This window comes from Crocuta crocuta, unplaced genomic scaffold (assembly GCF_008692635.1).
Source record: "Crocuta crocuta isolate KB4526 unplaced genomic scaffold, BGI_CrCroc_1.0 scaffold708, whole genome shotgun sequence".
Lineage (NCBI taxonomy): Eukaryota > Metazoa > Chordata > Mammalia > Carnivora > Hyaenidae > Crocuta > Crocuta crocuta.
Genome location: NW_027530073.1, coordinates 364,778 through 387,964, shown reverse-complemented (window position 1 = coordinate 387,964; position 23,187 = coordinate 364,778). Strand labels below are relative to the sequence as shown.

Here is a 23,187-nt window from a genome sequence, read left to right as displayed (position 1 = left end):
CTGTTTTCCCTGAGTCTCCATTATTGCTAATTGAACCTGGGATATAATGCTTATATAGTAGGTATAAATTCCATAATCCACAACCTGTGCAGAAATGTAGTTTTCAATAACTGTCCCCATTCTAGATACATTTAATCACAAGGAACTTTTAAGTCTATTTTAGGAAAGCCCAGTCAAATTTAGGATTTCTCTCTCCCTTTCTTCCCAAGATGGTCATGACAATGGACATGAAGTGAGAGGGTGACGTCTGGACCTCAGCTGTCATCTGTCCTATGCTGGCATTGGATGAACCTTATCAAGTTCCATCTTTGGTAAGTGGCTTCTAGCCTCCATGGTCTGGTTTCTTCCCATGTCCTACAGTCATCAGTCTGAGCAGGTTGTTAGGTGTCTTCCTGGTTCTAGCTGCCCAGTCCCTTTGGATCTAAAGGCCTGTTAGTGATTTCTGCAACTTCCATAGAGAACGGAAATTTTTATGTGTTCAGTGCCACTGTGGAAACTGTGCCATCCTAGATCAGATATGCTTAGAATGCCATGTGTTAGTTTAACTATTTTGCTCCCACACCATTGGTGGGCATAGCACATAGAGGGGGTTGCTGTTTTGCAGAGTTTTAGAAAGTAGGGCACAGCTTTCTCAACTTTTGGGTCCTCAAATCTCTCATCCTTTCATTTTCAACACTCACTTTAGTGGCAAAAAGAAAGGGCAGAGGGAGAAGAAATTTATTGTCATGTTTACTTCTCTCTTTCCCCTTTCCAATATTTTTTAATTTCTAGCCAGGCAACTTCCAGTCTGGGAGTGGAACGGGAAGGTAAAAGATCTAGTCTGGCTTTCCATCTCTTTTCCTGCTAGTCTATTGTTTAATGGTATAAATCTGGGTTTTTGGTACTTAAATTACTTCCAACTCCTATGCCTGCAGCTCTCACACTTTTTTGGTCTGAGGATCCCTTTACATTTTAAAAAAATATTGAGGACTCCAAAGGGCTTTTATTTATAAGAGTTATATATATCAATATTTACTGTATTAGAAATTTGAATTGAGGAATTAAAAATTATTAATAATTTAAAATAAGAGAAAACTCATCATGAGTTTTTTAATGAAAAATAAGTGTTTTCCAAAACAAAAATAGTGGCATTTGCAAATCTATTTAATATTTAACTTAATAGAAGACAGCTGGATACTATTATTTATTTTTGCTTTCAATCTATTTTGATACGTTGTTTTTGCTTAAGTATATGAAGAAAATCTGACCTTATACAAATATGTATTTGGAATAGGAGGTGTATATTTATGGGCTTTTCAGATTATTGTGGATATTTTTCTTTAATACTACACTAAAACTTGATAAGTGGTATTTTCTTAAAGGACATTTATAATGTAGAATTTGAAACCAAATCAATGAACTTTTCATGTTCTGCTACATTTAAAACTATTAGTTTGTCAAGCCCTAAGAACTGATCTTTTACTATTATAATGATGTACCATATATAATGATTCTGTAACCTCATGCATTGGTCATTTGGAAAATATTGGTTCACCCAGTTATGCAGATCTTCCCACTATTGATACATTTCATTATATAATATTAGAAAATAGTATTTGTTAATATCACTATAAATCTCATCAGAAAATTATTTATTAGTCTGCTGTTACAAGTAGCAGATACAAGTTCTACAAATTTCTACTTTTTAACTTGAAAGCTCACATTTTATCATTGGCAGTAAATATGGTCATTTTTCTTGAAGGGACAAGCCCACTCAGTTCATTTTCAAAAAAATGTCCACCAGTTACTAAGCTCTGCATAATCGTAGCTCTCTGTCAGTCATGGTTTCAAGTAAAGATGATGCTATAAATACAGTAGCTAGTTTTCTTTTAGTTTAAATATATTGAATAAAAATTTAAAAAAAAAGTAGCTAGTTCAATTTACAACTCAGTTTCTCAAGTGCTTCTCTGTGAGACAGCTATCTATTTCAATATGTGGCAGAAACACTCTAGGCATACTTTACATTTTGTCACAGTGAATATTAAAAAGTCAGGTACTCAAGGTTGAAATTTAATAATATTAACAATTCTTATCGCTTCCTCAAGGGCATTCTTAAGTGCAACTGACTTTTTTTTTTAAATGAATGTATAATGGTAAAGAATACAATGACTACAAAAACAGATTAATGTCACTACCTTGATTGATGTTAAAGCACCAGCAGTTTTACCCATTTTTGCTCTTGCAAAATTAGGGGAAAAAATCAGTACAATGACAAAAGAATATAATAAATTAGTGTTATTATGAAAATAGTTTTGGTCTTGCAGATCCTGTGAAGGGGACTTGGTTCTCTCACAGGCCTACAAACTATACTTTTAGAACCATTGCACTACTGTGCTAAAGAAAGCTATGCTCCATGACATAGGTCTTACCTATTCATCTCCTACATAACATCCAATATCTGATGCTGAAACCAGCTGCTGCTTAGATCTCTTCCTCTGTGATCTTCCCAGCAAACTGGCTACTGTTGGACCTGAATATTTAGACTTTTTTTTGTTGTTGTTAATGAAAGATTATTGTTGTTCTGATAAAAATAGTATACATTTTTGGAAATAAACTTTCAAATATCTTTCCCTCATCCCACGGTCTAGTCTTATTTATTTAATTATTATTTTTTTAATGTTTATTTATTCCTGAGAGGGACAGAGACAGAGCACTAGTAGGGGAGGGGTAGAGAGAGAGACACACACACAGAATCCAAAGCAGGCTCCAGGCTTAGCTGTCAGCATAGAGTCCAACGTGGGGCTTGAACCCACTAACCATGAGATCATGATCCAAGCCAAAGTTGGACACTTAACCAACTGAGCCACCCAGGCAGTGGGTCCCATTTGTTAAAAGTAACTCTTTTTATCTTTTCTGTTCAAGTTCTGTTGATTATCTCCATAATTCTTTAATTCCAAAATCTGTAATTTTTGTTTTTTTTTCCTAAGCAGTTTTTGTTATGTTTGTGGTTTTAATAATGTCCTTAAACATAGATTTCTGCTGAACTTACCACAGGCCAAAAACAAACCCAGAGTAGTCTCCAAAGAGAAGTAAGGAACGAGAAGTTGAGCTGGCCAGGCCCAATCTCTGCATGCAATATTACCACCTAGATAATTCATGGCTCCTGTATGGTGGCATATTGTGCGAGAGACAGGGAGAATCAAATATTCTAATAACTGATGAGAAAATAAAGCAAAGAGAAAATTGGTTTACATGATCACATTTGACTTCTGTTAACAGATAGGGAAATTGAGGCCCCAAATGGAAAAGTGACCTATCCAATGTTATTTAGTTAAGAACAGATATTGGACTACATCCAGTCTATATTCTTTGCTATTCTAATTGTACTGAGGACATCCCTATAATTATTTGGGGATAGAAACAATATGGCTTTATCAAGCTGATCACAGATGGGAGTGAGAATTTGTCAATATTTGTATAGCCTTTAATTACTTTTAAAATTATAATCTCTAGCTTTTGAAAAGTTTGTGAACATATTCATTTTTATATGATGTAGGCATTATTTTCTGATAGTTATGTTTTACGTGTCTTTAAAAGTTTTGTTTGCTTTGAAGGACATTGATTAAGTTCTAAAAAGATACACTAGAGCCTTAGGAATATATAACATTTTGAAATTCCACTTCTGTTTAAAGTGTCTAAAATTTTTTAAAAATTCAGATTCAGAATATTATTTACCAAATAGAAAAAGAAGATCAATCTTCTCTGGTCCAACTGTATAAATTATGCATAATATTTAAAAGCAAGATCTGGTACCCATTTGAGTTATTGATTTGAAATAGAGCATTTTGGCACCAGATATGTAGACAGCAGGCATTTCCTGTGCTTAATTTATTCCCTCCTAACCAAGAAGCAGCTTGATGTAGACAGTTTTATGTAAGGTTTGTCACAGATCCTATGTGTTTTGGAAATGTTTCACATTTCATTAAGTTTAATTCAGTTTCTGTATGATAAAATGTGGGCAAATACATTCTTCCTAACAATATCTTGGATACTTTATAGTGTGGGTAATGAATTTGTGAAATTTGCTTTTACTTCCTTGACAGGGTTTACTAGGCAAATAAAATATTTGCCTAAATCTGGTAAGTAAATATCTTTCTTAAATACTTATTGACACTAGTCACAATTACTTTCTCTAAGAGATGCTCTAAAGGAGATGGTGAAAATATAGTGGGTTCCAATTTTAGTGATTTACTGTCTTTGTGTTTATAACTTTTGGGAATACGCTGAGAAATTATAGAAAGATTAAGTACATATAGGATTAATGGAAGAAGGTGCAGGAGAGGTTAAAAAATAAATTTCATATACTAATAAGTCAGTAAATTCTTTGTGACATTTCTTAACAGCAGTGAATATATAGAGAACTCTTATAGACAACAAATTAAGGACAATAAATGGCAAGAACTAGTAGTAGCACTAAGTGGCCCCTAATTCTGTTAGGTACCCTTGTGTCAGAGGCCGGCTCTGTCCAGGTCCAGGGGTCCCTGAAGGATGGCTGGTGTCAGCAAGGGAGGGAGTGAGAGAGCCATGAGATTCTTTCTCATCACCAGGCAGGCATCTCTGCACTGACTGGGGCTCACTTTATTTTATAATTAAGTGTTTGGGGGACGGCACAGAAGTGGCATTTGCCTTAGACAATGATTTCTGATGACAAACTTCTTTGATATGTAAGAATTTCCCAGAACATAGATTTGTAGAAAACTCCTGCATAACGTTTATCAATAGTGATTGAGATAGGGGATTTAGATGCTTATCCTATGGGGAAGGAAGGTATCTTTAGCATACCAGACAATGTTTTTAGCATAAAAAGGGTGAAGTTACTTCTTTGTGAGCAGGGGTCAGTAGCTTGTTTAAGGAGTATTAAGAAAAACAGGTGTTTCAGGAAACACCTTTGCTCCCGTAATCACAAAAGAAGTTCCTCAATAGGTTCCTTCACAGGGAGTCATCAGCATATTCAAGGCCAGAATAAGTCACTCACAAATGCCTTGCAGGCTGGTGCTGCAAGCAGAAACAATTGGGTGAGGATGGATATCTGTCCTTAACTCTAAATTAGGCTCTTTGTCTCAGGGCCAGGCTCAATTGTAACTCTTGTGTTCTTAGCCCCCTTTATTATGTAAGTCTTGGATCTGCAAGGCCCATAGGAAGAGTCTTTTGACAATCATCCACAATGCTTTCATCTGAAGTCTCTTTTGAAAAGGCAGGAATATGCTTTTCCTTATAAGCAATCTGTGTGGGGAATATCGTCTGATCTGGAATATTGTGAGGCCTGGTCAATACCCGCAGGCTCATTTCCAACATGAGCCTGTAGTAGCAGAAGGAGATACCAGTTTTCGTTTCTCATGGCAGGAGCTGTGCAAACGCTGCCATTTCCTCTCTGTGACTCATCCAGCGAGGCCCGTTGAGTCTCCCAGCACACTTGGCCACAGGTGAGTGGCATACTCAAAGTAGAGTCTAGGAATGGAATACATGTCACACTGTCTTGGTTTGACCAAGACATGGCTTGACCTTTTGAAATTTAGTCTCTTAAGTAAGTGAAGGTAAACATTTCTAGACAGTACAAAAAAACTTCTTAAGGATTATCACCACAAGTAGCCATTTCTCTTTCCATGACTGACAACTAATTGGGGATGGGTGTGTGTGATCAGGATGGGGTGGACAGGAAGAAGGCAGCCGCTATGTTATAGGTGGTAATCAAGCAAAATCAGCTTTGGCAAAATAGAATTCAGCAATAGAGTGTAATTCGAAATTAGAGAAATTCCCTCATACCAAAATATTTGAGCAGTTCAGTGCTTCCCCATTTGTTAGAGATTCAGGTTAAAACATATCTCTTGGAAATTGCAGTACTGATATTTCTGGAAAGCATAAAATTATAATTCATTATAAGCCACTAATGTTGATGGGGTTGGTTTGTTAACCAGTCACGAGCTGGGCCTGGAGTAGATGGAACATAAGATGACATATTTAGACAGAAAATGGGGAGTCAGACATATTCCAGACTGGAGAGCTAAGTGTGTGGGAGACAAACCTATGCAGAAATCAATTGATATATGTAGATAGAGGTGTGTGGGGCAGTGTTGCAGCATGAGAAAATCTGGTATCTAGAAAAGAAAGGGCTGGAATCGAGAAAAAGTGTTTGTGGAAAATATGGTTAAATCCCTCCACCTCCTCCCTCCCTCCCTTCCTTCTTTCCTTCTCTTTCTTTCTTTCCTTCTTTCCTTCTCTTTCTTTCTTTCCTTCTTTCTTCCTTCCTTCCTTCCTTCCTTCCTTTCTTTCTTTCTTTCTTTCTTTCATTCTTTCTTTCTTTCTTTCTTTCTTTCATTCTTTCTTTCTTTCTTTCTTTCTTTCTTTCTTTCTTAGCAGAGACTGTTTGTTTTGATAGAATTTTAATAAAATAAAGACTATGGCTAACTTCCTCCACCTCCTCTCTCCCTTACTCCATTCCTTCCTCTCTTTCTTTCTCTTTCTCTCTCTCTCTTTCTTTCTTTCTTTCTTTCTTAGCAGAGATTGTTTGTTTTGATAGAATTTTAATAAAAGAGAGACTAGATAACACCTTTTAAAGCTCTAATTGGTGGGAAGCAGACCAGAGTACTGGGAGTAAGAAATGGTGTAATCATTCAGGTTCTCAAGTGTGTTCCTCTTACTCCCGTACTCTAGGATCCCATGGGTGACCCTAGGAGTTGCTTTATTTCTATTAGAATTAGAAAGAAATCACTAATATTGATTAGAAGGATCTGTGGGAGGTTATATTATTAAAAGTAAACTTATTTCCTAATTGGAGGTTTCTCATGCATCTCTCCATTTTAAGTTGTATTAGTGGTACTTGTGTTTTATAACCACTTCCCACTCGCCAGGCAAACACAACAATCAAACATGTACTTGTTACCTAAAATCACCAGGCCCAAACTCTTCATTTTCTTATCACAGTTTATTGTTGTACATATGAGGTACCATGCTACTATCAGTTTTTTATTTTAAAAAACTCAGAGAAAAAAATGTTTCAAGTAATTTTCATTCAATGTGAATGACAAGAATATCATAGCTATAAACATTAAAATAACCATTTCATTCCTTCCTGAGGAAGTTCCGATTTTAAGCAATGAAAAAGGAATTCTATACAAAGCTAGTTTTAAATCACATTAGCTCTCATTCTTTTCTTGTATTTATTAATGTTACTTTTAGAATAGCATAATAATCAGCTGGAGTATACAATGTAGAAAGTATGTATGTCCTCTAGAATTTTATGTTGCCTCCAAGATACATTGAGTGCTCAAAATTGCTTTCAAAGGTTTGCTTCTATAGACAGCATAATACTTGTACTGTGAATGAGTCAGTTTTGATATGACCTCTTCCTTTTTCTTTCATTATACAAGCATCCAGTAGGTTTTTTAACACTTATCTTAAAGGGTGGGTTCAGCTGATTCCATTTACCTAGACAAAATCATGCCATTAGCAGCTTTGTTTAGAAATTTAAATGCACATCTCATCATTAAAACATAAATGTATAAGTTTTTCTTTTTCTCTTTTTATCAAGTAGCAGTGTTGTCAAAATAAAAACATGATACCATATGTAATTCCTGGGGCCTGTTCTCACCATGGGTACCCCTCTCAAGGCAATTTTATTAAACTAGTGGAGTTGAAAGACTACACTCACTTTCCTACCATGCTGGGCAAGTGCTGCTTTAAGAAAGGTGGCATTAGTAAGCATGGAGATTGAGCTTACCATATTTGTCCAAATGACTTTGATTTTCTTTTACTGTAGGGGCCTTAAAAACTTGTTCTTTCTTCAGTTCTTNCACTTGGGTACATAAAATTTTTTAAAAAATATTTAATTAATAATTATAATGTAATTTTTAAAATTTATAGTAAGTGGGCCTCAAAATTTGTTTTTAATTAGCAAATAATTGATCGAGTTTAGTTTTACACATTGTAACTACAAGAAAAACATTTGGGCTGTAGCTTTTCCTTGCATATCTTTTTTTTTCCTGATCATGCTTTTCATAACGTTTTTAAAGACTTATATAATCATAACAGGGAATTTGTGTACTAATTAATTTTTTGTTTGTACAATGAATTTAAAAATTAAGTAAAGATAAGCAGAGGTCAGTAAGTATGATTCTTTTATTTTTGGAATGTTAATCATATGATCATTTAAAAGTTAAGTGTAAATATATTTTAGGAATCATGTCTACCTCATCTTTGTAGTTCCTCCATTTAATTTAGTAGATAATCCATAAATTTAACTATTTTAAAATTTAACAAATTTTATTGTCTTCTACAAGAGAATACACAAAATATTCTTTAAAAAATGGGACTTAGCCACACTTATTTTTTTCTGCCTTGTGTCGAAAGTATCATGGGAAATATCAGATTAGAAATCTGATATTTATGTCAGTGTTACTGTTGTTGTGTTACAAATCTCTATATCACGCAATTTCATTTTGAACTCTCTGGAAACATTAGTTTTTCTATAATTTAAGTGTAAATAACATATCATCTAGAGACATTGTGCTTAGTTTTTCTTTAATAGATTTTGTTCTGGAGAAAATTTAAAAAAAGTTTTTCACTTTAAAAGTCAATATGTTTCTGGAGATGACACATTCCTCACATTCTGTGCAAGTGTTTTTGTAGACCAGTGAGGACTATCAGAGTAGATTTGTAGCTCACAAAAAGAGGATTTAAATTGTTAATAATATATCTTCAGACCCCTACAATTTCTCCCTGTTAGAGGATCTAGTGAGTACACTTTACATTATTATTTACTGTTTTGGTATAGTCAGTGTGTTCCCATACACCTTTCAATGGTTTTACAATGAATCTCAGTATAACAATTACATCATGACAGAGGAGTCATTAATTTTTACATAAATGCACTAGAGTATATATGTGAATAATCACCTTTTTTCTGCTATGGCGCTTATCTTTTTATTTTGATGCACATAAACCTCATATATAACCTTTCCACTCTGATCTAGCACAAATTGTCATTTACAATTCTTTCTAAATATTCAGTGGATTTATATCTTGGCAAGCATTTTTCATGGGTATTATGCCTTTGGCATTTTATGCTACATTGTGATGGTTCTTTTGCTTCTTGTTTTGTAGGACACTTTATAGAATCAAAGATTAAGAAAACATCATACAGGCAAACAGTGGTCTAAAAATCTACAGAGACACAATCTTAGTTGATATATAAAAGAGTAAATATTACTATGAAATGGAACAATTCTGCATTTGTGTTTGATACTTATATTGGTTGCAGTTGACTTCCACACGTGTGCACAGTAGTCTACAATAATCCCACAGGCTCAGATATGGATTAAGAGAAAGGCCATAGGCCTCAAGGCTCATAACAGATATTTTTTCTTTTCCTTTTTTCCCCCCCAATCATCCACATGCCAGCACATGGAAGGAACTTTGTTCTTTTTTCTCATTTGAAGAGGTATATTTTTAAACAGCCTTTTGGTAGCTTCTGGAAGCTTTGGGAAAGGTGAATGTTACATGGAAGATGGATTCTCAAGGAGTTCTCTCAGTGCTATCTCACTTTCTGCAGCTCCTGTCTCAGCCACGATGGCAAAGGCTGCCCGAGTCTGTGCAGTAGCTTTGAGAGTTCCACGTTGTGATCTCTGTAGTAGCTTGATAGAAATGCTCTGCTCTGAGGTGGGACATAATAGTACATTTCACTTTGTTGATTAAAGTATACTTCATACATGTTCATGATGTTTAAATCTGCATCAAGATACCATACTTGGGTTGAAATTTGTAGTAAGCATGTGGGCTATTTATTTAGGACAACATAAACACAGTGACTCTCTTCTTCAAACTAGGCATTCTACATACATGTATATATATTTTTAAAATGTTTATTCATTTTTAAGAGAGAGAGTGTGAGTGGGGGAAGGGCAGGGGGGGGAGGGACAGAGGATCTGAAGTGGGCTCTGTGCTGACAGCAGAGAGCCCAAAGTGGGGCTTGAACTCACCAACTGTGAGATCGTGACCTGAGCTGAACTCCGAAACTCAACAGGCTGAGCCACTCAAGTGTCCCATACAGCCACTGTTTTTACTAGGGAAAAAGCTTTTGTATTAAACAGGTGGTTTATTTGTGTGGAATTAAATGTTAACTCAATCGCATTGCTAGAAAATTAGCTGTAACAACCGATTGGGTTTTTTGATATTATGCTCTATTAAAATCATCCTAGCTTCAGAGAATGTTAGTTTGGTACATCCATAATATAAAATACTCCTTTGTATTCATTAATTTGCATTTAGATTTGGAAGCTACATAATAGTTTCTTTTTTTTTTTTAATGTTTATTTATCTTGAGAGAGAGAGAGAGAAAGAGCAAGAGGGGGGAGGGACAAAGAGAGAGAGAGAGGGCAAAAACCCCAAGCAGGCTACACGCTTTTAGCACAGAGCCCACCACAGAGCTTGAACTCATGAACCATGAGATCATGATCTGAGCCAAAATCAAGAGCTGGTCACCTAACCTAACTGATCCACCCAGGCACCCCCATAATATTTTCTTAAAAATACTTTTTAATGCATATAAAGGCATACTGCTAAAAATAGAATTGTGGTTGACTTAAAAATGCAGTAGGTAGGGGAACCTGGGTGGCTCAGTCGGTTAAGTGACCAACTCTTAATTTCGGCTCAGGTCATGATCTCACGTCATGAGGCATGAGACCAAACCCCACGTCAGGCTCTGTGCTAAGGGGCAGAGCCTTCTTAAGATCTCTCTCTCTCCCTATGCCCCTCTCCCTCTGTCCCTTTCCTGCATGCTCTCTCTCTCTCAAAAAAAAAAAATGCAGTTGGTAAACCAGGTTAACTTCTAACCTACTGTATTTGTATGAGTTGACCTAAGGAAGAAAAAGAATGCCCTGTAAACTATCTTGACTTAGTGAGGGACAGATTTTCACTTCAACAAAGAAAAAATATTTTAGTAATTGAAAATGTCAAAAATGGAAAGGTTGTACTGTGAGTGGCATTTAACGGGGTTCATAAACAGGTCGGATTGCTATTGTTAGGAATGTTGTAAAGGGGGAATTTCTGCACCTCTATCTATACCCCTTGCTTTGTACTATTCTGAGAGTTTTGGTTGAGTCGAACCTTTTAGAAGTTTTTATTTAATTCTTCTGCCATCTTTTAAATGTCATATCTGGTACTCCACTTTAAATGCTATAGAAAAAGTCACATTTTGTATTGATAATTTCAAAGTAACAGTGATTTTTGTAGGAATCATGCTCATTGGAATTAAATAGAATATTTGTGCTATATTCTAACTATTACTATGATCAAAGGAGAATCCAAACCATTGTGTGATTTAAGTGTTACTCGGTCTCATTTCTTTCTTTTTTTTTTTTTTTTTTAATGTTTATTTTTGAGAGAGAGAGACAGACAGAGCATGAGCAAGGGAGGAGCAGGAGAGAGGCAGACACAGAATCTGAAGCAGGCTACAGGGATACATGGAATCTGAAGCAGGCTGCAGGCTCTGAGCTGTGAGCACAGAAACCGACGTGGGGCTCCAACTCACAAACCATGAGATCATGACCTGAGCCAAAGTCAGGTGCTTAACTGACTGAGCCACCCAGGTACCCCTTACTCTGTCTCATTTCTGTGTTTGGTTTTCCTCAGCCATTAGCTCTAAAACCACCAAAAGTCAGCTGGAATATTCAGGCAAAAGAAAAAGGTAGAGATTGAGGCTCAGTTGGCTAAGTGTCTGACTCTGAATCTTGGTTCAAGTCATGATCTCATGTCCATGAGATCAAGGCCCTTGTGTGGAACCATAAAGCCCCACTCTGCACTGACAGTGTGGAGCCTGCTTGGGATTCTCTATACCTTTCTCTCTACTTCTCTCTTTGTGCCCCTCCCCCACTCCTGCTCTTTCTGTTAAAATAAATAAACTTAAAAGAAGAAAAAAAATAAAAGAAAAAGGTAGAGATAAATTATATTTCCCAGATATCTACATCTGGGAATCTGATCATTCTTTGCCTCCTTTGCTGCCAGCCAGACCTGGAATCTAGGGATGGGCCCTAGGTCTTTATTTAGAGTCTGAGTTTCTGAACTTCCCCATTGTGTTCTCTCTTAATGGATCACTTTGCGCTATTTCTCTTTGACTGAAGTCTTGCTTGGAACAATAGCATCCTGGGGCTACCCAGCTCCTTCCAGCTTGCTCCCTAAAATTTGCACATGGTAAGTGATTGTCCAACATCTTAACTAACTCTGGAACTAACTCTTCTAGAATCCAGTTTTCTACTCTTCATCCCTTAGGAGTTTGGACTGAAACTCCAATAGTGAGGATTATCTCAACCTTACTTCAATTTATTGGCCTTTTGGGCATTATTTTCAAACCTGGCTGAGTCTGTCAGTGCTGCCTATGTAGACAACCCTCATCCTGTGTCCTATTATGTGCATATGTGTGTCCCCATAATCCTGTTACCTTAATCAAGAACTCTTTCCTCTTGTTGCTCTGCTCCTTCATTATGACAAGATAAATGATATGAGATTTGCAACATACAATATGTTCTTTTTTAGAGTCTAATATGTTCAGGCCAAAAGTTACTAGAACAGAACTTTGTCATCTACAAGACTTATTGAACACACATTGTTATCTGACAGTCATTCAGAAGGGGGATATTTTAGATGGTAAAATCACAGATAGGAGATATGCTAACGTATGTCAATATAATCTGACTACTTCATGCAAACTCATGTAGAATAATGTAATAAGAGGAGATTATAATATATACTTTCATCATATAAAAACATAATAAAAAGAAGGAATCACATAATATATTCAAGATCAGGTATTTCATTTGCTATTATTAAACAATCTATTACATGATCTTGATTTGGAGAGAGAATAGATTTGGTAGTATTAATTTAGAATGTCAGTTTTTATTCTTTTTCTATACTGTATTTTCAAAAAGCAAGTACAAATAGAAGTAGGCCATAAACTTTCTTAATTTACCTGTATTAAATGTATTCTATGATGTTTTGGTGACAGTTGGATACTGACATTTTTCTGTAATAGGAACAGAAGCAAGCAATGTGGTGACAGTACTGCCTACTCTCATCCATTCTATAGATTTGTGTTTCCATGGTCTCCGTGAAGGCTCCTTTACTCTTCCCTTCCCTCAGGTCACTGTGCATAAAATCAACCACTCTACTCCTTCAAATAAACCCAGCATATACATGATACTGTGATATAATAAGAAATATATGTATTTGGTTTCTATCTCTGGTTCCTGGCACAGATGCCTAAAAAATCCCTGCAATTTCCTGAGTAATAGGGGTGAGAGGAGTGTCTTTTGTTATTCATAATAAGCCCTTTTAAGCCATACCAGAGTTTATGCTAATGAGTTGGCTCTTGGTGGGTCCTACATCACTTCTGATGGGGGCTGGTTGCTAGAGGAACCAAATACATGCTTCAAGGTTTGGAACTCAACCCTCCCATCTGACCTCCAAATAAGGAAATGGGACTGGGGATCGAGTTGATTACTAACAGCCAGTGATTTAATCAATCATGCCTCCATAAATGGCAATTCCATAAAGAACCTTCCATGAAGGACTCGAGAATGTCAGGACTGGTAAATGCACCCATGTGCTCGGAGAGTGGCACACCCCAAACTCCACAGATACAGAAGCTCCTGTGCTTATGACACTTCTGGACCTTGTTCTATGTACCTCTTCATCTGGCTATTCATTTGTATCCTTTTTAAGAATAGAAAGTAAAGTGTTTTCCTGCCTTCTGTGAATGGTTATAGCAAATTATAAAACCTGAGGAAGGGGTCATGAGAGCCTTTGATTTGTGGCCACTTTAGACAGAAGTTAGTAACCTAGAAACCCATTACTTGCTATTGGAGTCTGAAGAGAGGGCAGTCTTGTGGTAGTAGGCCCTTTACCTGTGGAGTCTACACTAACCTGGGGTAGTTAGTAGCACAATTGAGTTATATTGTAGGGTACTTAGTTGTATCTGCAGAAATTTGCATTATTGCTTGGTATGAAACTGCACACATTTGGTGTTAGAAATGTCTGAGTTAAAACAACTCAGAATTTATTACAGAAGTCTTTCTGAGAGATATAGAAGTACTGGTATCCTAAAACTTTGGTTTTTCTTATCTTTCTTTACCACAAAATCTAATATTATGTCTCACTATGTCTGTGTTTGATAGGAGTAAAATAAAATGATAAGAAAGATGTTCCACAGTGTCTTTTAAACATTTTAGTTTTAATAAATATAATAAATAGCTTTGACATAAATGAAAATGATATATTTTATATTACATTCTTGAAAATATCATAGAAATTGCCTTTTAGTTTCTATTAACATGTAAGGATTTTTCTCATAGTACTCTGAAGGTAAATTTTAAAATCAACCAAAGAAAACTATCAAAGAAATATTATTCAGGCCACACTTACAACTATAGATTAACTTAGTGGGAAAAAAATAGAAATCTTTTGGTCCTACTTTCGATTTCCAGTTGATGTATTTCCTGTCTTGGTTTCAGTTAACATTTTTAGTGCTAAAATTCTTGTGAATGTATCATTCTTTTTGTCATGAGATGTTACCTTCTTTGTTCTGCTTAAAAATAGAAAATTCTGTTGTTTTCTTTTATTCTTGCATGATAGGTAATATATCACTGGAAAAATCAAAACAAGCAACCTGGATACATTGAAATCCAAATATCCCTTTTAGTGTTTAGAAGGGGTACATTTTGATTTTAACCACTTTTATAAGAAAATACATACTACTTATTAGTTTGCTTATTTAGTTTGTATTTGTAAGCTCTGTACTTACATCAGGATCCATTGGAGGGTATTTCCTTCCTTTGCTTTTTCCAAGACATTTTGTTTTGCCTTCTTCCAATAACTGACACCAGAAACCTTTATGAGAATCAAACCTAAGAAAAATTCAATATACAAAGCACAAAAAAAGTATTTTGCAAGTAATTTCTAAGACATAATGACCAAAAACATGAATATATTTTTGGATCTTAATCTATAACCAGAGAAACTGGCATATTTTTTGACGAAGTCATTTTGCATAATGTCTTTTGGCATACTTCTAAATTCTGAGTCCATCTGTCATATTTGTGAGTTTGCCAGATTCCTAATAGAAAAATTGTCAGCAGAAGGTCTCCTATTAATAGAAATTAATAGCCTACCTTCTTCATCTGGAAGGAAAAACTTATAAATTTCAACTCAGTTCTTCTCTGTAGGATTTAGAAATGATAAGTCAGGTTTCATCCATATTTATGGATTTACATAGTACTTGTACCATACAACTGCAGACTAATAGAAGAGAAAGGGTTCTGGTGTGCTATGGAGTGCCTCATTTTAGCCTTATCTAATTATAATCCATTTAATTTTCTTCCAGAGCACTTTTTTATTTTGGTATGAGCTCTGTATTAAAGTAAAAGTAACAGTAAATGTGGATTTTCATGGCATAATTATAACCAAAATAATAGTATAATGTTTAATTTATATTTATTGTTTTTATTATACTTTTTACCATTTTATTTTAATTCCAGTTAGTTAACATATTAAACTTACATTTTATTTTACCAAAATTTTTTTAAGTTTATTTATTTTGAGAAAGAGAGAGCATGGGGGTGGTCAGAGAAAGAGGGGGAGAGAGAGAGAGAGAGAGAGAGAGAGAGAATCCCAAGCAGGCTCCACACTGTCATCATGGAGCCCTATGCAGTGCTTGAAACAAAATAAAGTTAAGAAATAGACCAATACATCTACAATCAACTGATTTTCAAAAATAGGTACCAAGTAAATTTGATGGGAAAGAACAGTGTTTTAAATGAATTAATCTGGCAAAAGTGGTACCGATGTGGGAAATACGAATATTGACTCTTACTTACACTGTATAAAAAAATTAACTTGAAGTCAATCATAGATCTAAACTTAAGAGGTAAAACTATAAAAACTCTGAAAGTAAACATAGAAAGAAAACATATAGAGGGGTACCTGGATGGCTCAGTTTAAGTGTCTGACTTTGGCTCAGGTCATGATCTCAGGGTTTGTAAGTTTGAGCCTGCATCAGGCCCTGTTCTGACAGCTCAGAGTCTGGAGCCTACTTCAGATTCTGTGTCTCCCTCTCTCTCTGCCCTTCTCTTGCTCACACTCTGTCTCTCAAAAATAAACAAACATTAAAAAACACACACACACATACACATAGAAAATCTTTTTTTTTTTTAAGAAAATCTTTGTAACCTTGATTTAGGCAAAGATTTCATAGGATGAATGCTAAGAGAAGAATAATGATAACTTTGAATACATCACTTTGCTTTTCTAAAACACTTAAGAAACTTAAAGAGAAGCCATGGATTGGGCAAAGGTATTTGTAAAACATAGGGCTAATAAAGAATTTGTATCAGAATATATAATTCAACTCAACAGAAAAGATAACACCAACAAAAATTGGTAGAGGGGCACCTGGGTGGCTCAGTCGGTTGAGCGTCGGACTTCGGCTCAGGTCATGATCTCGCCGTTCATGGGTTCAAGCCCCGCAACATGCTCTGTGCTGACAGCCAGCTCAGAGTCTGGAGCCTGTTTCAGATTCTTATCTCCCTCTCTCTCTGCCCCTCCCCTGCTCATGCTGTCTCTCTCTCTCTCAGAAATAAATAAAACATTAAAAAATAAAAAAATTGGTAGAATATTGGAACAGATACTTCATCAAAAAGTATATGTGAATGACCAATAAACAAGTGGAAATTTGCTCAACATGATTAGTCATTAAGGAAATTCAAATTAAAATCACAAATGAAATACCACTACACACTCACTAGAACAACAATTTAAAAAGACTAATATGAAGTATTGGCAAAAATGTGGAACCTCTATAATTGCTACACCTTTTTGGTAGAAATTAAACATCTTACAGCTACTTTAGAAAGCTTCTTATATATTTTAATATATATAATTACTATATGACCCACCAACCCCATTTTAGGTGTTTACCCATGAGAAATGAAAATACATGTCCATACAAAGATCTATGCACAAATAATTGTTGTAGATGCAAATGGAAATAACCCTATGTCTATCAATAAGTGAAAGGATGAACAAATTGTGGTATATCCATAAAGTGGTGTACAACTCAGTTATAAAAAAGAGCTAATTACTGATAGATGTAACAATAGGAAGGAATCTCAAAAGCACTATGCTAAATGAAATAGATCAGTGGTTGCTAGTGAGGGGAAGGGATTGACTGCAAAGAAGCACGAGGAAACTTTTTGGATTCATGGAAGTGTTCTATATGTTGATTGTGGTGATGTATACAATTGTACACATATGTCAGAATTCATCAATCTACACATATGTCAGAATTCATCAATCTGTACAATTAAAATAGGTAGATTTTATTAAATACAAATTTTACATCAATAAAGCTGATTTCAAATTATACTGTAATTGAATGTCTGTGTGTATGGATGGATGTGATTTGTAAGGTACTCTTTATGTAGCTAATCTAGAATTTTTATAACATAGCCCTGTGAAAGGATTGCAAACGTAGATTTCTGCCTCCATACTGGCTTGGATATTAGAAACACTAAAGGATGACTCACATCTCGCTTATGCAAAGCCTATTTCTCATCATTACTGACACAATTGTGTGAGATCAGGACACAACATAGTATATCTGCATGTTATTTATATTCTTGTTTGAATCAGTAAGGCAACTGAACAAAGTAGTGCCATATTCAGAGGCACAAGAAAAACAAAAGCATTAATAAAGACTATTACTTAAATAATCTGTACATGAAAGCTGGAAAGTTCATTTATTTATTTAATGTATTTTTTAGAAAGCTGGGAAGTTCTATATTTTTGATGTTTTCACTTTATGTTTTTGAGAGAGAGAAAGAGAGAGAGAGAGAGAGAACATAAGTGGGAGAGAGAGAGACAGAATCTGAAGCAGCCTCCAGGCTCTGAGCTATTAGCACAGAGCCTGACGTGGGGCTTGAACTCATAGACCGTGAGATCATGACCTGAGCCGATGTTGGATGCTTAACTGACTGAGCCCCTGACTTGGAAAGCTGGGAAGTTCTAAAACAACGAAATTTCTGGAAATCTGCTATTGATATAGTATTTTTCATAAACATTTTGTCCTTAACAATTTCTATAATTGAATTCTGACTCATTTTAAATATTTAAGTGATCAAAATTCAGAAGCCAAAATTCAGAATAGACCAACTATTATTTTTATAATATACCTAACTATAGATATATGTCTGGAATATACATACGCCTTATGACAGAACATTGTTTTTAAAAGACACGCTGAACTTCACACATAATATAATTAAGAATCAAAATAAAAATAGGTTTTTCTTTCATCTCTGCTAATTGGTTACATCTTATGCAGCAGGCTGTTACTCTGGGCTTTATTGAGATAAAAAGATACCAGTGTGTGTGTGTGTGTGTGTGTGTGTGTATGTGTGTGTGTGGTGGTGTGTGTGTGTGTGTGTCTGGCACATAGCCCAGGCATCTGTATGCATATGCTCGTAGGCAATCGCATAAGTGTATTGGAGTGGAAAAGAAAAGAAGAGAAAGGTGATAGGCAGAAGGGACTTCATATTTACTTTCCATGTGACTTGAGCTAGAGGTGAAGGGATTGATGTTGACCTTATGAGTTTGAAGACATCAGCAATGCAATTTCATAGCTCACATGAAGAAGCTTGATACAAAATGGAGAAAGATCTCCCTACATCTGTTTAGAATATCAGCAGTATCCCTCTTAAGATTAATCTTGTTACTACAGGTACTGATATCTGTGGGACAGGAAGAAATAACTTTTTTTAAAGTGTAGGCAGTGGTCATGGTTAAGACCCTTCTTTAAAGGACTTCAGGAAGTAAAGAAATTTTATGTGTTGTTTACTGCTATGGTTACCCATTCCTGGAGGTGGAGATATTTTGTTAATCATTGTATCCCAGAGTCTTGCACATATAGTCATTCAATAAAACTTTGTTGAATTAGAATAGAAAAGACAGATTGGCTCTTAAATATCTGTAGACTATCACCTTGACGTCTAGATATAACTGGAAGAGACATGTAGGTAGGGACAATCAAAGTTCTCCAGTGATTCGGCCTCCAACTGGCAACATTTGTAGATGAATGATAATGTGGACTTAATTTTCCCCTTGGGCAGGTGAATCCTTGGGAATATTCAAATTATACTTTAGAAGGTTCAAGTATGTTTAAAATGCCGTTAAGTTGAAATAATATCTCCATGGGAGAATAGTGAACTGCAAATAATGCAGGTAAATCTCAAAACCAAAAGACCATCATTTAGGTGTTATGGAGCAAACACAGAAGTTATTTTTGTTAGTTTTTGTTTTTTTAAATCAGTTTCCTCTCTACAAATATGCTTTTATGATTTAATGAACCATTTTTCTGACACCCATTTTATTTTTAACAGTTTTTGAGGTTTAATTGACTTATCATAACACCCATTTTCAGTGTTCAATTAAATGATAGAGTAGCAAGTTTATATAGCTGTATAACTATCACCACAATCCAGTGTTGGAACATTTCTATAATCCCCCCAAATCCCTTAGAGTCCACTGGAGAGAATCTCTGCTGTTACCTCCAGCCCCAGGCTAGCACTGATCTGCTTTCAATCTCTAATTTGTCTTTTCAGAACATCCCCCACCCACCCCCATTTTTTTTTTCTGGTGTGGATATACCAAATTTTGTTAATCCATTTACTAGTTGGTGACTATTTGGATTGGTTCCAGGTTTGGGCTATTATTAATAATGCTTCTGTGAACAAGTCTTTGTCGAATGTAGGTTTTCATTTCTCTTGGGGTAGACTCCTAAGAGTGGAATTGGATTATTTGTAAGCTTCTCTTTAATTTTTAAGGAGCTGGAAAACTGCTTTTCCAAAGTGGTCATATTATTATACATTATCATCAGCAATCTATGAGGGTTCTAGTTTCTCCACATTCTTGCTAACATTTGGTATTGTCTTTTGGATTATAACCATTCTAGTGGTATTTCAGTGTGATTTTAATTTGCATATCACTATGATTGCACATTTATTATGCAAAGTGATCATGCACCTGAAGATGGGTTCTTTTTATAATAAAGTCTAAGACAACTTAAAAAAACTCATTTTAAGGTTTCAGTCTTTTAAAGAAAGTTCTTTCTATTGGTGCACTATCCATTAGTAAAAATTCATAATATTGCTTTTCCTCTAGTTCTAGCATCTCGTGCCAACATGAAGAGCTTAATAGATTGGCAGTGCGGGCTCCAATGGACTGATTGAGTTTTCAGTCCTGACTCCTCAACTTATTTGCTGAGTGACTTTTCGGCTTAGCTTTTCTGTGCCCATTTTTTTTTCTTTTTAGCTGAAAAATGGAGCTAATAGTACCTCTCATACCTAGTGTTGGTATGAAGCAATATATGTAAACATATCAATGTAGAACATATACATGGTATATTGATTTTGAAAAGTTACAACCACTCTGAAAAACAAATTCATCGTACGAAATTGGAGCAGACTGTCTTCTTTTTCACTACTTTCCATTGCTTGGTGCTCTTTCATGGGTAGTCTAGGGAACCAGTACATTTTGGCTATTATGGCTATTCTTTTTTTTTTTTTTTTTTGACTTTTTTTTTAACATTTATTTACTTTTTCAGAGAAAGAGNCTTCTTTTTTTTTTTTTTTTTGCTACTAAAAAAGGTTTTAATGTGGCACATTTTTATTCACAGTCATCCAAAGTGGGATGGAAAAGACTTCCACGGGAATATAAATTTGTTGCCAGGGAAATGGTATTAGAAACAACTGAAGTCCTTCTTGGGGTGTCTGCGTGGCTCAGCCAGGTAAGTGTCTGACTCTTGATTAGGCTTCGGTCATGATCTCACAGTTCATGAGTTTGTGCCCCACACTGATAAGGCCTCCTAGCAGCACAGAGCCTGCTTGAGATTCTCTCTCTCCCTCTCTATCTGCCCCTTCCCTGCTCATGCACTCTCTCTCTCTCTCAAAATAAATAAACATTAAAAAAAAGTAACAGTTGAAGTGCTTCTTGAATTTTGAGGCAGCTTTATTCTTTATGACTTAGTCCAGCCCCATCCACAGAAGAAAACCAAAACAAGCCCACAGTCCGTATTCAACCCCTGACCTTAAAATTCATGGAAAAATAAAAAGTTTAAACTTTTCATTTTACTATTTACAAAGTAGCATAATTCCATGCTACACACTATTTTTACTGCTTTCTCTCAAATGATCAGTTGGCTCTAAAACCCTACGTAACACACAACTTGAAAGCTAAAATGATGTCAGTATATCAATCCAATATACAATTTAGTCATAAAGGTTATGTTGAACAAGAATTGTAAAATGCTAATTACCTTAATTGAATGAGAAGTTCCCATTTGTGTTGTTTAAAACTTATACTGCTTATTTAAATCACATCAATTCTGACCAAGAAAGTCAGATTTTTTTTTTCATATTCAGTATGTTATTTAAAATTCATGATGACCGTACTACGTTATTTTACTACCCAATGAGTGTATGAAATTTGGAAGTCTTGAATACTGTCTTTAGCAATTGTGGAAAGGAATAAATAACACTCTTGACAATGGAAGCTTATTGATATTTTTCTTGAAAATAGTTTTGAAATTGGGACTTTTATATATTGAAGATAACCAATTTATAGAGTGCATAAATTGGTGTACTCTTTCATACCAAGCCTGCTTGGTAAAATCTTTGTGTAGACCTGGTTTCATTCATTTATTCTACTATGTGCAAAAAACAGGATTTATGTGATTAGTGGAGAATTCATATCTGTTTGCAGTTCAGTACATTCTTAGGGGATTTTAATTATTTTTTTAAGTACCAAAGATATAGTTTTCACTATCAGTAGCAGAAAAAAATATGAAACAATAAATGACTTTCCTGAGAACATACATTTTGTTTGACCCCCCAGTGATCCTCAATATGTCCAAAGCACCACAGAAAAAAAACTATCAGTACAATTACTTTACCAAGAGTAATTAAGTTATAAGGGCAGGAGTCAAAACAACTGCAAAAGGGTTGGTGAAGGATGATTTAGACCAATTCAGACTACGACAACGACATGAAATTCCAAATATTCTACAACAGGTACCCTGCTGATTTTTATAAGATGTGTAAGGCCAACCGATGATTGACAAGAAAATATAAAAAGAAACTCAATGGCTGTACGTTATCTCCATCAGCAGGGTAAGAGCCTGGGCAGCCCTGCAAGATGAGAAGCTGTGGTTTCAGAGACTACACATATCTTATCTTGCTACTTCACCCACTGAGCCCCAGACGAGGGTAGAGAATCACATAATGGGCAATTTTAGCCAGATACAACCCAGGTGCAACGCGATCCACAGTTCTTTGTATATAGTATGTTGCTTTGATATTACTTCTCTTAAGTTTACACTCCCTTTTCTAGGCAGTAGAGGAGAATAAAAAGCTTGCTGCTGAGCTGGATGCAAAGGGGACAAATACACAGCATGCAGGTCAAGGACCGTTCCATAAAAAAAGAGATTATGTCTTTATAGAATACTTCACTTCTTTTTTTTCTGAAATACAATGCTTTGCTATATGCTCTATAAAAAAGACCCAAAGATAAACCAACTTGAAATAGAAAACTGTTTAGAAAATAAAAGCTCTCTTTTCTAAGAGATACTTAAAAAGATATAAAGCTGAAAGTGGACTTGAATTTCTAACTGCAAACTAAAATCACTCAGCTTTCTTTAAGGTCAAGCCGGAAGTTAAATACCTAAGGCGAGTAGAGTCTGTGTTAGTACGTGAACTAAGCTCAGCCAAGCTCTAATAGTACTCATAATCTAAAAACAGAGGTCAGAAGGTTAATAGTAATAAGAAAGAAAATGGCTGTTGGGAAGGAAGCTAAAAACTCAAGTTCCTTTGTCCTCTAAAGCAAAATGTTCTTCTTATGTATGTCTCTACATATGATTTGTGCAAGACATAAGCAGTAGTTGATGTTTTTCTGCCGATCTTTATTGTAAGAGATGCTGCGAAGTAAGGTAATCCTGTCTGTCACAATGTCTAACCTGCTATAAGATAAAGTGTACAATGAAAAGAGAAAATCAGTTGATCTATAGATATGAGAAATACAATGGAAGAATTCCATGCCAGTCTTTTTTAGTTT

General features: G+C 35.3%; 1 protein-coding gene across 1 annotated transcript in view; it reads right to left on the bottom strand.

Annotated features, from left to right (window-relative positions):
- Positions 1-9,568: 9,568 nt before the first annotated feature.
- The window catches only part of LOC144232035 (bifunctional heparan sulfate N-deacetylase/N-sulfotransferase 3), a 181,986-nt gene continuing 168,367 nt past the window's right edge, over positions 9,569-23,187 (bottom strand). The window contains exons 12-13 of the mRNA XM_077764718.1: positions 14,831-14,933; positions 9,569-9,688 (exon numbers count right to left, since the gene is read on the bottom strand). Coding sequence (XP_077620844.1) covers positions 9,569-9,688; positions 14,831-14,933 — 223 coding nt within the window. The remainder of the gene's footprint in view (positions 9,689-14,830; positions 14,934-23,187) is intronic.